Source organism: Podarcis tiliguerta (assembly GCF_965153285.1).
Source record: "Podarcis tiliguerta genome assembly, chromosome: 8".
NCBI classification, from domain to species: domain Eukaryota; kingdom Metazoa; phylum Chordata; class Lepidosauria; order Squamata; family Lacertidae; genus Podarcis; species Podarcis tiliguerta.
In genome coordinates this window covers 15,406,557-15,422,111 of record NC_139541.1, presented here as the reverse complement: position 1 = coordinate 15,422,111, position 15,555 = coordinate 15,406,557, and the positions used below count along the sequence as shown (strand labels likewise).

Here is a 15,555-nt window from a genome sequence, read left to right as displayed (position 1 = left end):
AGCAAATAAGGAAAAGGTCAAAGATGTAGACATTTACACAGAAAACCTTCGAACATTTCTCTTTTAAAAAAAATCAGAATCAAATGGTCAGAACCAGATCTTCACCTTACTCCTTTCTTTCACGTTCAGAGACACCAAAGATGTCATTTCACGTTAACACATTTTCAACATCACTCATTTCCTTCTTCCAGTACTTTGCAGTTTACATACTTGTTCTGAACTATATCTATATTTAAAAGAGATCTAGGTTGACATCCTATGCCAACCTACCTAGGACCAAGTCCCACAGCCACCCCAATACATTGCCTATTGTGTCAATATCATATTCACTTGTAGCAGGGAAGCCTTCAACACTTGACTGGTTGAGCTGATGTGGCAGTGCAGGATGTGCAGCAGCCCAGGTGCTAAACATTCTGCAGTTAGACTTCTGTGAGGGAAGCTGAAGCTGTCAGTTTGCCTGGGATTAAGAATCCCACAAGGGGGGGGGGAGGCCCACAAGGGGGCAGATGGAGGACTCTGAAAGCAATTCTGGGACACAGGGAAGGTACAAAGGCAGGGCATCCAACATCAGCAAACTAAGAAAGAAAAAGTGGAGGTGTGTAGGTAGGGAATGAGGCTTGAAGGGCAGAGGAAATAGGTGTGATTTTCCAGGAACGGCATGGTAGGTAAAAGTTGGCCCACAGGCTGGAGATTAGAAACATAACCTCATAGAAACAAAGGAAGCTGCCTTATACTGAGTTGGCTCATTGTTGTCTGCAGACAGGCAGCATCTTTCCAGGATTTCAAGAAAGGGTCTCTCCCAGCCAAAGAATTGAACTGGGTTTTTTGAATGCAAAGCATATGCTCTACCCTTGTAAGTTATGTACCTTCCCCACTCCTGGTCTATCTAGTCAGAAACACTATGCAGTCATGTCTTGCTGTCTGTTATGCTACAGGACGGCAAACCACACCATGGGGAACAAATGTGTCAGGTCTTGCCCAACAAGCATTAGGAAGGCACGGCTGCAGAGAAAGCTCGGCAGGGTGCAAAGTGGGCTGCCAAAGCGTTTGCTGAATGTTGAACCATGGCTGCCTGCATCTCTAGCTCAGCTGGCCGCCAGGCTGTGCAACTGCTGCTGCCAGAAAGGGTTGTGGACTTGTCACAGCTCCACCAGCCCATTAAGCCTTCTGCTTTCCAAATGCAAGTGAGTCTGTGCAGCAGAAGTAGCAATGCACTTCACTTTAAAAAATGTCCACTCATTTAAGAAGTTATACATGCCTGTTATCTAAAGGTTTTGTGGGTACCAAGAGATGCCCCAATGGGAAGCCTGCAAGCAGGACCTGAGCACAAGAGCAGCTTTCCTCACTTGTGAATCTCAGCAACTAGTATTTAGAGGCACACTGCCTCTGTCAGTGGAGGTAGAACATATCACTGTGGCTAGCAACCACTGATGTCCCATGAGTCTATCTTAAAGCCATCCAGGTTGGCAGCCATTATGCCATCTTGTAACAGCCATTATATGCTGTCTCTGTTAAATGTGGAAAAGCCTTGAAAGGTGACACATGCTACTTCTAAATGGATGCTTGCATGAGGCACTACAACTACCTCTTTCAATAAAAATGCATGAAATAGGAATGTCCTATTAAAATTAACTGGACCCAAATCACTGCCAAATCAAATCAACTGGACCCAAATCATTGCCGAAACACATGACTTTTTTTCTTAAAGCGTCTTGATTTTCAATTAAGACCCACTCAATTATTCTGCCCTCATCGGCCAGGCACAGCAAATATTGCCCTCCTGCGAAAGGAACTCAAGACAGTATACTTGGGAAGTCAATGGGTCACTGAGGGTACAAAACCTATTGTTGCACCCCTGCAAGTAGACTTCAGACAAGTTCCCCAACCAGAGGGCTGAATACAAAAAGCTCATGAAAATGCTAGAGTACCAATAGTTCTGGCACATGAATGAGTTTCAAGAACAATTTCCAGAGGGAATGGTAGCTGTCTTAGCTTCTTGCAGCAAAAATCAACTGTCTTTTGCTATCTTAAGGACAAGCTGTGTTATGGCATAAACTTTCATGACTAGTCATGAAATGGCAGACTGGTGACATTTTATTGAGCACTGCAGAGATGACGGCATTATCACCATCAACGAGAAACAGTACTAGACAGCACAGATATTTGGCATTGGTAAGCTGATTAACTCAAGCAGTTATCTCAATTTAACTCACAGGGGATGGCACAGAACTTCTTGATGAACTGCAGTTCAGCTATTTCACATTGTATTCTTCTTTTATCAATAACTGCTTGTGAATAGTTTCCTGTTCCACTAAAGATGTTAATTTACTCAGCACTGGTGAGAGGATCGTATTATCACCAATCTTCTACTGTAACAGATTTCACTATTTAACTTACATTTAAAGTTCTTATTGATTGCTGTTTGCAATTTTTACATCTCCTTGCCACTCAATTCCCACCTGAATGATTTTCTCCTGTACTAGGTCCAATGAAAAGATTATGTCATAATAAAATTTTGTTACGCCTTTAAAAAGGTGCCACAATACACTCTGTTGCTTTTGCTTCAAAAACACTATGCTTTCTTGAAGCAAACATTCCCATGAAAACATTAAGAGCCTAGTCTATGGCTGCAGGACGGCATGATGGCAAGAAGCCCAACAGCGAAGCGGGGTGGGGAGGAGGAGGGGGGGAGAGACAGACAAGAAAGAAGTGTGTTAATGTGACACAGTTGCCTGGGCTGGCTTTTGAAAATAAAAAGACTGCACAGCTCTGGGCCACTTTAATTGGTCTCTTAAACTCCTTTGTCAATGCCAGTCAATGCCAACCTTTGCCATGAGGCGATTCGAGCATCACCCTTCTTGGCATCCCTCTGTCAGAACTAATCTATCCAGGAACACTCCTTGATTCTCCAAACATTGACTGCGGTGCTCAAGATGCACTGAGAAACTCTTTTTTTTCCTTTTTCCACACTGGCCAATCTTCACTTTCATGTGAAGCACATGAGCAAAACAAAATTAACAGGCAAATATTTGGAATTTACAGCCTGGAGTATTTGAAATAGAAATATTTCTTTGAATTCAACTCAGTTACCCTGTTCCAACCCTGTTCTACATCGACCCTGGGGAGAGGGAGGACAGAAACAAGCATTTAGCCAGACAAATTCCAAGCATGTCACTAATTGGGCTTTGAAGTATGGCACTCATTTGGCCACTCGCTGTTCTACAGAAAGGCCAGGAATTTCACCCAAACAAACATTTCTGAACACATTAGGGAGTCTTAAAAAGCAACACCCATAATCTGGCCAAAAGGAGTGTTTTTGGGACTGTTCTGCATATTCTAATAATTGAACAGACAAGAGGTCACAGTTTCAATATGTGCTCCAGATTTCCAGGGCACAGTTAATGGGTATAATGTTTCTGCCAGAGTTGCACAGTCAAAACACTGTTTAAAAACAACAACCAGGGAACCAGAAAATACAGCTTCTTAAAACAATGCTGAAATACAGCATTCAGCATTGGATTTACCTACAATCAAGAAAAGTAGAAGGTCAAGATTGGAGCAGATTCTGGGTTCTCCAACCAATGGACTGTGCCCTCCGTTAGAAACAGCTACACTTTTGATGAACTGCAGTCATGCAGGTGTATTCCTCACAGGTACACATAATTGGAAGTGATGTGACCTCAAGCAAAGGTCTTCCACAGAGTGCTCTAGTTTTGAACCTCTGTGGTGCCTTCCCACTCAAACAAAGGTACTTAATACCAGATAAGAGTACTGGCCAATCTGGTCCCTTATTATCCACTCTAATTGACCTGATCCAATGAATTGGAGATGCTGTGGAGGCTGGACCTGGAACCTTCTATTGCAAAGCAGAGTGATGTACCACAGAGCTATGGTCCTTCTTCCCCTTCCAGAGGTAAGTGATACCTTCCTATGGTAGCAGCATTCTACACTATAGTTCTTTCTACCTTCAGAGATGGAGAAGATGCCCTTTAAGGAAGCTTGCTGACCATTATTTGTCTGCTCAACAGTGGCACCCACGGGACTGGTAGGCCAGAAAGCAGCCAGGCAACGGCAAATAATTCTAGATTTTCCCCCATCCTCCTCCCTGCTGAATTCTACCAAAGGGCAACACTGAGGCTAAGGTAGAGGAAGCTGTCAGGCAGGACCAATCCCTAGGCTGATTGTAAGCAAGAAGACAGGCAGGGGCTGGTTGAGGGCAGTGCCATATTCACCTTAATGGACCACCCCCCACTGTTTAGTAGTGGCAGAGGACAGCCCCACACCTATCTATCCTAAACGTGACAGTTCCAAGGTTCTGGGGTAGACACAAATAACTGTCTAGTCTTCAAAAACTAGTCTGTTCCATCTGCACTCCAACCTCATCTGTACACAGATGAAAACAAATGACAGCTGGAAAGAAAAACCCAATTTGAAGCCACAGGCCTGATAATTCAAGTTATTGTTTCATTTAATTTTCATATCACTTTTAATTTGTATACTGTACCACCTTTCTAGGTTTACAAGGCGGTTTACCAGCTGAAGAAATAACAAAACATACAACAAAGATCACACATCTTATAGCACTGCAATTCAGTAGAAATAAGCCATAATAAAATATGTGACTTAAGTAATCCATTAGAATATAACTACTGTATACTGTACTTAAAAATTAATTCTCAAAATATCAGCAAATAGTATTAAACAGAAATTCACTCTCAACAATTGCAATGAATCATTTATTAAATTATAATCAATGAAAATAACAGCAAAATTACAATATATAAAATGCCACACTATATAAAATACATGTATACCAAACCTTTATACCAAGGCAGATTCCTCCTAACATTCCTGATTAAATGATGTCAAAAGCTCTCCCTGCCCTAAGCCCAATATTACCAATTTACGAATTAGCCAGCAAACCTAGTTACAGGAAATTATCCATTCCTATCTGTTAATTGGAACTGACAAGGCCAACGCCCCTCTCTGATCACTGACTCAAGCAGGGCTGTTTGCTTCCCCTCTTTGCCTATCAATTAAACTCCCATACTACACATTTCGCCAGCTGCAGCCCGGATGGCAGCACCGCTCACTGCTCTAAACAAACAAGGGCTGGCAGCACAGCCAGGAGAGACGCAGACATCAGCAATCACTCACCGGAACATGAGCTTCCTATAAACTGCAAGTGGGGAGAGAGGAAGGAATACTGAGAGAAGGCTTAAAAGAAGGCTTAAATTTTGTGGGTTATTTTTTAAAAGACGAATCCACAATGCTTAGACATGCTGCACACGGACTTTTATATCCTGTATGCAAGCACTTCCCTTAAAATGGAGACTTAAATCATGCACAATGGGAAATTCCTACTTTTAACACACCACTAATATAGGACAGTGTGGAGAATTAACTGGGGGAAAAGGTTATAGCCAATGCTAGTCCTACTCAAGAGCAGATCCAATGAATTTAATGGACATGATGAACTTTAGGTCCATTCATTTAAATGGGACACAGCCCAAAGTATTTACTTCTTCTTGGAAGTAAGCAAGCTATGCGCACAAACTATATTAAAGTTTCTGTTTAACTCCAGAGTTTTTATCTCTCTCTCAGTTTTGAGAGAGAAGACAACAGCTTATCTCATTACGGTTGCTGAGAATCGCAAGTGAGGAGAGTGCTGTTGTTTGGACTTATTATGCATGGCCACTGAGAACAGGACGCTGGACTAGATGCGACTTTGGTCTGACCCAGAGCCACAGGGCTCTTCTTATGTTCACCGCACCCATGGGAGCATTATTTTTTAAACTGTAGGATATGGGCAGAGGAACATGTGGGCTTTGAGATGTTCCTTGACTACAACTCCCATCATCCCTGATCACTGGGTCATGCTGGCTGGGGCTGATGGGAGTTGGAGTCCAACAACATCCAAGTTTACTTGAGAGATCACTGTACTCCTTATGTACTCAGTAGTTCAGTGCATTATACAGGAGAATTATGCCCCAGAATACCAGTTGATGGGAATCGCAGGTGGATAGGCGTGCTGCTGCTGCTACATGCATGAATATTCAGCTTGCAGGCTTCCCACAGGCATCTCGTTGGCCACTATAAGTACTAGCCTGGTCCAGCAGGCTTGTCTTACATCCTCATGTCCTAGGAGCAAAGGAAGCTGCCTTATACTGATTCAGGTGCTCTACTGCTAAGCTACAGTAAGGACATGATTTGTCTGCCTAAGTCTCAGATTCAGTTATTTGTAACTACAGATAAAAGGGTCTTGGGCAGGGCAGCTATGCCCAGCCCTTAGCTCTCCTTCTGAAGCAAGAAGCATAGCAAACGTTGAAACAATAAGGAAAATTGGACTGCAAACTGTTCCTGAAGCTGAACAAACTAATCAAAAGAATCCCCACCCCCACCCCTTTAAGCTCTACAATAAAGCCCATGTTCTCAATAGAACAGACTGATGTGTGTTTGAAAACCAAAGTGTGGCAGGTTCGTACGGGTCAGAATGAAATATAGACAAAATAAATGCAATGAACTTGCTATCTTAACATTTTGGCTGGTTGTGAATATTGCCAGACTGGTTTCCCAATCAGGGACTTGGTCCTGTAAAAGATTTTACTTAGCAAAAGGTTTATTCAGACAAACCACTAATTAAAAGCTTACGTTAATAGCAAGGAATAGACTTGACACCAAATGGTCTCCTGCACATAATCTCCTTATGTCTGATCAATCAAGGGGCAACCTATGGGATGTGTTTTTTAATCCCTTTATTGACTAAAGTAGACTTTAAAGCAAGTTGCTGATGATGGTAACAACCTAGCAAAACAAAGTAGTAGCAGAAGAAATTGTCCACAGGTTGGAACTGTTCGATTTCTTAGTTGCCCTTCACCATGAGATCCCAGGGCAGGCTACAACAATTTAAAATTCAGTATTAAAAACAGTTTAAAACAAATTAGTCAAGGCAATAGGCTGGGTCTTGTAAATCTATATATCTCAGGTGTCCACAGTAAAGAGATGCGTCTTCAGCATTTGACAGAAACTATATAATGGTGCTAGATTCCCCTGCATGGAGAGGGAATTCCACAACCTAGGAGCTGCCACAGGGAATACCCTCTCCTGGGCATCCACCCCAAATTTCTGAGGGCAGTGGAATTATCAAGAGGCCCCCCTCTGCAGTGGAATTACCAAGATGGTCTGTTGGGAAGAAGGAGGTCTTGCAGATATTTGGTAGTTGTCCAGTCCAGCTGCTTAACCCCAACACAGCCCCCTTCCCTGTACATAATGATACGTGCCCAGTTTTTCTTTTCAAAAAGAACTCCCAACAGCTGCTTCATCCATTGTCAAAATGCTCTTCAAGTTCCCACAACAATTATGGCGAATGTTCTTCTCCTCTCCAGTGTTAGAAACTCACTGATATATAAGCCAATCGCCAAATGTCACCTTAAGCCAGGGTTACAGTCCCCACAATGGTATATTTGGCATCATTCCCCCCCTCCCCCCAGTGTGGTGTTTGTTGGTGTTATTATTAATTTCATTTCTATACGGCTTTGTATTGTAAGAAAAAAACCTCAGTGGTTTACAACACATCAAATCAAACAATACAGAATAAAACAAATTCAAGCTTTAAGGAAAATATTTCAGATCCTTCTCTGGGTGACATTTTGCTTTCCCCCTATTTACCTACTTAATTTACATAGTTCCTCCACAGCGGAAGTGCTCTAGAAAGCCAGTGTGGTAGAATAAAGAGTGTCAGACTAGGACCTAGGAGATCAGGGTTCAAATCTCCACTCAGTCATGAAGCTCATTGGGTGACCTTGGGCCAGTCACAGCCCCTTAACCTACCTCACAGGGTCGTTGTAGGGATTAACTGAGGAGGGGGCGAGCCATGTGCTCCTTGGAGGAAAAGGTGGGATATAAATGCAATAAATACACTCATCTGCTTTCTTGCTTAAAGAAAGCTAGAGGGTCCAGCCAGATGGAGATGTCAGTTGCCAACCTGGCATCCAGAGATCTCCACATGGTTGCAATCGGACCCACTCCAGTCATAAAACATGCCTGGCTAATTTCTAGCACTGCTCCCCTCTGCACAATTAGTGTCAGCTCTCTCTCTCTGCATGATTGTTGTGTTTCTTCTTGCATTAGCACACTGGAAGTAGCTGCACAGTTCCAGAAGGGAAACCACATTTGTTGCTTTAGCTGCAACAGACTTCACTGGCACAGATCCTGACTTGTTAACAAATTATCACTGGGTATCGCATCCAAAACAGCACAGAACCCTGTGGCACCTTTAAAGATTAAAGGGTTTTATTATGGCATATGCCGTCATGGAACAGAGGCAACATCAGACTTGTTTTAGGATGTGGACTCTCACTGAGAAAAGCTTATGCCATAATAGACCTGTTAGGTCTTCAAAATGCCAGAAGCCTCTTGTAATTTTAGCTACATGTTGAATCTTGTCTAAATAAAGTGGAACTATTCTGAAACATGCATCCAGAGAACAGAAGACATATTATTTCTTCAATCTTTCATTTCAATTAATGCAATCCTGAATCTATTAAATCCAACACTTCTGCAGTAGACCATAGACATAACTGTCTCAAATCTAGTTTAGATGTTGTTCTCAGAAGTTGTCCTACCTTGCACAGGCAAACTGTGGTTTGTATCTAATGCTAGTTCTACTCAAAGTAGCCCCACTGAATTTAACAGTTTAATTTGGGTCTGTTACTTTCAGTGGGTCTACTCTGAGTACACCTTAAGTCAGATACAACCTTGTGTTTTCCCTCATTCCTGGGTGTGGACTTTTGTACTTGTCCCTGTCAAAGACTGTATTGGTTATCTCCCCAGCTCTGTCTAATCATTTGGAATCATTGGTTTGGCATAACAGCACATTAGACTTTAGTCTGATGAGTGCATTGCCACCTTACATGAGTGATTTCTGGCCCAAATTTCTCACACTTTCAAAAGACACACAACAGTTAACAATAAAATACCAAGATGCCCGTACCTGCAAAACGGAGAGGTGCATCCTTATCCAGTGCTATTAATGGGGGGTCCAACAGTACTGTGTTGTCGTTTTCTGTAACTATGCCATGGTAAGTTGTTTCAATCCACGGTTTGTGCTTGTTAACTAGGACAGAGAGAGAAAAGCAAGGTGAAGATTATATTAAGAAAAAAATTCTATTTACCGTATTTTTTGCTCTATAAGACTCACTTTTTCCCTCCTAAAAAGTAAGGGGAAATGTGTGTGCGTCTTATGGAGCGAATGCAGGCTGCGCGGCTATCCCAGAAGCCAGAACAGCAAGAGGGATTGCTGCTTTCACTGCGCAGCGATCCCTCTTGCTGTTCAGGCTTCTGAGATTCAGAATTTTTTTTTTTTTTTATTGTTTTCCTCCTCCAAAAACTAGGTGCGTCTTGTGGTCTGGTGCGTCTTATAGAGCGAAAAATACGGTATTTAAAAGTGTAACAGATTGTACCCAGCTAAGTCCTACACAGATTCAACCCAAATTAGCCATTTCCATTATTTCAATGGCTCTACGTTAGATACAATGTAATGTTTTGCTGCTATACGTCCATTTGGGGACACCATGTTCACCAAAAGGCCCCCATGAAGCAACAATTTGACAACGAAGATGATTCATTTTGAAGTAGTTTACAGAGTGTCTTTTTCCAGCATTCAAGAGGGACCGAGGGACCAGATTATGCCTACAGCAGTAATTTTCACACTGGTAGTGTGAAGTCATGCGTCAAAGCTAATCTGGCCCAAGCTTTGTGAGAAAAATGGAAATTCTTACCATGAACCTCTATGGAGAGCATTCCTGAAGCTTGGCAAGGGAAGAAGCAGGCCTGTGATTCTGGCCACAAGAAAAGGAGATGCAGTAGGTCTCCCTCCTCACATCCCTCCAGCTGCAGGAATGCCCCCCAGGAACCCATGGGAAAGATGACCCTTCACATGCCTTCTCAAATATCTGCTCACCTAGTAGAATGTTGTTACATGTTATGTTTGCTGAGCCCTGTCCTACATCATTCATTTAAACCAAGGCCACATTCCCTTCTCAGGGCCACATGCTAGTGGCCAGTGGTAGATGGGGCCAGTAGCAAAAGTGGACAGAACAATGAATGCAAACTTTGTCTCGTGGACCATTTTCTACACACATTTACCCAGCTCTCTGTCCTCTTTCCTGCCAAGAAAGTGGTTATTATTGGAGCTGAAGGACACATTCCAGTCAGGCAAAAGCACTCGGGATGCAAAGCAGGGCCAGTGAGGTATGTGGACTGGGGAATAGCTCCAACTAAAGAGAGAGGCCTGGTTCCCCGTTGCTGCTGTAAACCTAGACAGTCAGTCACAGATAGCAGGACAAGATATGCCCTATTGCTCAGTTTTTATGTAGATTACAGCAGCCAACCAGGAATTTAATCAAGTAATGCACAAGGTGTCCCTAATATGGCTTGTTTTTGGACATGAACAGAATGTTAATGCTACAGAGGCAACCCTGCACACCGACTCCAAACTCCACAGCAATGTGCTTTCAGTATTTCTTCTAATCCAACTGGAGCATATAAAAGCTCCTAAACTTGCAGGTGAAGACTAAAAACTACTGAGAAGCTCAGTGAGATTTCTTCCGAAGTACGTTATGTGTGGCCTTACAGCCTTAAAAGCAGGCCTTGTGGAAGCTGTGGCTTTCCATATATGATTGGACCACAACTCCCATCATCTTTGATAGCTGGTCACACTGGCTGGAGCTGATGGGAAATGAAGTCCAGCAAATATTGGAGGTCCACAAAAGTTCCCTATCACTGCTTAACATCAATGCAATGCTCCCTATATCAAACATGAAGTCTACTGTTCTACATTTAAACCTCCAATAACATGCCATATACTGCCTCTTCTACTACATCTTAGCATCTTCAACTCCCACCGTAGAGTTACCAAAAAAGAATATTTAAATGCAATTTTGAAACAAGTTTTATTTGCATTATGTTGAATACTGCCATGCCTAGCCATGACATTGTGATAGGCATGAAGGCCTCAGAGGATGAACTTGACACCACTGAGAAACAGGCAGGGACCCGTAACTCCAGTGCTGAAGATCCCCTTGAGGGGCCCTCTGGGTTAACACCTGAACAAGAGCCTCATGACATCAAATGAGGAGGTGGAGCCACACCCCAGTCCACAACAGCACCACAAGATTTAGGTCCCTGCAACAGCACAGCAAGCATCCACAGGAGTCTGCAGGTTACTCATGCATAAGTAATCCATGATACTCCTTCAGGGCCATCAGCTGTGGTTAGGGTGTGGTTTAGGATGCCCGAGTATATAAGGGTTCCTTCTTGAACCTTCCAGTCTCTGGCTCCTGGTACACAACTCTAGTTACGCCTCCTGGTTGAATTGCACTGTGTAGACTACCTTGAGATATTGACCTTGGATCTTTTTTCCTTGGCCTTGCTTCTGGATTCCCTGTGTATGGCCTTGGTTTGTTTGGACTGTGCTGCACCAGAAACCCTGTTGGTGCTTGTAAGTATTTTGGTGAGAAGTTGAAATTTCTGGGATTTGAATGAGTTCTTGGAGTGTGACAGATATGGAATCTATACGCACCCACCTACCAGTTATATGAAAGTTATGGTGTTGTGCCATACAAAACTGTAGGCCTGACTACAGGTCAGGTGGTCTACAAGCTCTGCACTGTACCACTATCATGTCTGGCATCCAAGCTGCCACTTGCAACTTAGGCTCAATTCAGACATCCTGCTTAACCATGGTTATGGAAGAATCAGATGCTGTGGTTTGACATGGATTTAAAAAACAGTTGGCACAATGTCTGAACAAACAGTCACAGGCATCATTACAGAAGCCGTGTACTATGGAGAAAGGGATTAATTTATGAAGCTGAAAGGACATACCATGCAAGCAACTCTAATCTGTGGCTTCCTCATTGTACTTTTGAAAACTCCAGCCACAGAGTGGGTTTTATCTGAACCCTAATCAGCTCAAGCCAAGGTCTGACACGATGAATGAAATGAGTCACAGCAACAGCCACTCTTGAAAGTGCGAAATAAAAATGCCCTTTCACCCATCATGAACAGCAGGAGCCAAGCATTTAAGAGGAGTCAAGTCTTTCATGTGTAAAGAATTATATTATTTTTGTCATTATTGCATAAATTTGTAGGTGGCAGGGTTCCCCACCCGCACCCCACAGAACAAATTATCTAGTTGATGTGACCTACAGGAGAACACTAGAACAATTCTCTATTATGCAGAAACTCTTATCTTGGTCTTACAATTTGATTAATAAATCATCTTTTAGAAAGGTTAATATGATTAACTGCTTTTCAGGACAGATAATGTATTTAAAAGAACCAGATTTTTTGGTGTTATTGGAATTGGATTATTATTATTTAATCTCTTGATGTTTTCAACAGAAAGCCTGTTAAAATGCAATCTGGATATTAATACAGAGTAGGTTAATTATAACTTATTCCTGTATTTAAAAGAGTAAGGGTGCCAAATTTCAAACTTCAGATGAACATACCTTCTTGCACAAGGAATTATCAGGAGGGCAGTTTTACATCTGGAGGTCATAGTTATTAAATTCTAATCCCATCTGCCCACTGGGTTCAGGGTGGGAACTAACCATTTAACAGTACAATAGTAACTCTTGTTTCTGGATGTTTAAAGGCCCTTTAAGCAGTCTGAGATTCTGCAAGAGCAGCTGTGGCAGACCGTAACAAAATTTTTCAAAATTCTTAAAACTAAAACTAGATGTCCTTAGCTGTCTTGAATGTCAAACATTCTGAGTGGGAAGGGCCCAATGAAGTCCTCTTATTTCTCTCCCTTACTGGCCTTTGGTCTGCGCATGGGCACATGGTGCATGCAGTGCACTGGCTAATTCAGAGCCCGGGATGTTGACACATTTTCTTGTGTTTCATCATGTTCATGTAACTAGCTAGACTGCGTAAGTGAAGCATGCATGCATGGGTACCCTCATTCCTGCAATAAGCAGGTTGCTACAGCATAGGAATCACAGAAATGCAGGGTTGGAAGGACCCCAAGCATCAACTAGTCCAACCTCCTGCAATGAAGGAACCACAGCTAAAGAATTTGAATCCATTGGATTTGTATGAATGCATACAGGTTCCAAAGGCCAGCTAGGGATGAGCAGAAATGGAAGAGGATTCTACTAGGTCTTACACAGGTCTCTTTCTGCAAGGGGGAAAAAGTTGTGCCCTGAGTCATTGAAAATGAGACAAACTAACCAAACCAAATTTCCAAAATTCAATGCTTTTATGTCTACACTTCATTCCAAGAGACCTAGTATCGATAACCGGGCTATCTAGAAAGAAAAACCAAATTAGGACAGCAGGTTGCTATTTGGTACAGAACTATTTAAATTAATGGATGTGAGTAACTTAGGCCAATTACTTTCAATAGGTTTACTATGAGCAGGATTTGGTTGGATGCAACCCAACAGAAATTTGAATTGGTAATATGCTTAAGAATTTCCCTGTTCGTATTCCACCCCGAGAGTCCTCTGGCATATACGAAGGTTGTTGAAACATTTAACAAGAACGTAGAACTAAAAGCAATCTCTTTCTCAAAAGGCATCAACCAAGTCACTTAGCCAAGTCACTGCTAATCTCCTGTCACATAAGCAAGGATAAGTTGTGTTGGTTTGCTTGAAATACAATATTCTGCCCTACCTACATGAGACCTGCCAGAATCTGCTGCATGTGCCCTGATAAGCTATGACAGCGTTACACCCAAGCTCACATTTAATCCATCTGAGGAAAAGAATTGTCCTTGACACATGAGCTGCCTGCAGCCTGAAATTGACTTTTCATTTGGAGCTGACAATATTGAAAGTAGATTCAAAACCCTAATTGATGAAAAGCCTGGCTTTCTTCTTAAATAAGTATTTGAAAGGGGAGAACACATGACTTCAAGAAAAGAGCAAGATAAAATGTACCCTTTCCTTGTTCTGGTTATTTTAAAATGCAATCACCACCTCTTAAAAAAGAATGAGGACTGTATACAGCAGGCTGACAAACCAACTACTTAGAAAGCCTCCTGGGATAAGTAAGGATCACCATCAAGCACCAAGGAAACAAAGATTTTTGTGAATTGGTAGGTGGTCATTCTTCCCTGTTCTGGCTAACAGAGTCACATAAAGGCTAAGGTACATACTGATGAAGAAGTAGGCTAGTGCGTCTGACAAGCATGTAACAGCAAAAATACTAGGAGAAATTGACAATTAAAAGCAGCAGCAGAGATCAGTCGCCCCATTCCAAAATCAAAGAGGCCCTCACAGAATATCTAATTCATCATAGATGGAGGATCCAGAGAAATGACTTTCCCACAGAGGTCAAGGTTCAAAGTTAGTTTGTATGGGAGAAGATGCTCTTCTAGTTATGTTGGACACAGATTCTTATTTCGGACCAACTAACATTCAAGATGCAATGTACAAACTTTACATTGCAGGCTGCTCCTCATGCCTAGATACTTGTGAAATTTGGTGGCGGGGGGGGGGGGGGATGTTTCATGATCACATGGCATTTGCCAAACTTGAAGCTTCACTAGACAGTGGCCCAGTCAATCAATCCTGTTCAGGAAACACTGCCCTCAAACGTAGAAACTTTGGGACAACTGCCTTGTTGTTGTTGTTGTTGTTGTTGTTGTTGTTGTTGTTGTTGTTGTTTAATTCATTTGTTGCCATGATTTGTTGTTCTCAATAATAATAGTAATGATTTTATTATTTATACCCTGCCCATCTGGCCTCTGAGTGGCTACCAGTACATATAAAAACATAGTAAGACATCAAAAACTTCCCAATACAGGGTTGCCTTCAGATGTCTTCTAAAAGTTGTGTAGTTCTTTTAGATGGGACGGCATTCCACAGGGAGGGCACTACTGCCAAGAAGGCCCTCTGCCTAGTTCCCTCACTTCTCTCAGTGAGGAAACTACAAGACGACCCTTGGAGCTGAACCGCAGTGTCTGGGCTGAACGATAGGGATAGAGATGCTCCTTCAGGTATACAGGGCCAAGGTCATTTAAAAATGGCTGTTCTTGCCATTTTTATTGCTTTTTAAAAAATGTTTTACAGTTACTTATATTTTGTGTCAGATCTGTCTTACAGAATACCTGGTGTTCCACCAAAATGACTCATGGAGAAAGAAATACAGAAATATTAAGAAAGATGTTAATGCCAGAGAATCTTCTGAACCAGCCTCATTAGATAAGCTTGGAAGGAATAGTGGGGTTGTATCCAATATCAGTCCTACTCAGAGTAGATCCACTGAAATGAATGGAAATGGATCACATAGGTTCATTAATTTCAATGTGTCTGCCCTAAGTATAACTTGATTGGATATAACCCTGTGTTTTACATGCCTTCTAGTTTTTGATCCTTCTACAATTTTTATCACTATAATTTCTCAACTCTTGCTGAAGATTTGTCAGGCTGAAAATGTGCCCTTCAACTGGTTATTAACATGTAATTCCTAATGATCTTTTAAATTTATTTTTAATTTGATTGCTAGCTAAAATTATTTTTAAGTTGATTGCTAGCTAAATTT

The 15,555-nt window shown here is 42.0% G+C and overlaps 1 protein-coding gene across 4 annotated transcripts in view; it reads right to left on the bottom strand.

The window, feature by feature from the left end:
* The window catches only part of CLSTN1 (calsyntenin 1), a 59,655-nt gene that overhangs the window by 31,015 nt on the left and 13,085 nt on the right, over positions 1–15,555 (bottom strand). For all 4 annotated transcript variants that reach the window (XM_083453819.1, XM_083453816.1, XM_083453818.1 and 1 more), the window contains exon 2: positions 8,993–9,115. In XM_083453819.1, coding sequence (XP_083309945.1) covers positions 8,993–9,115 — 123 coding nt within the window. The remainder of the gene's footprint in view (positions 1–8,992; positions 9,116–15,555) is intronic.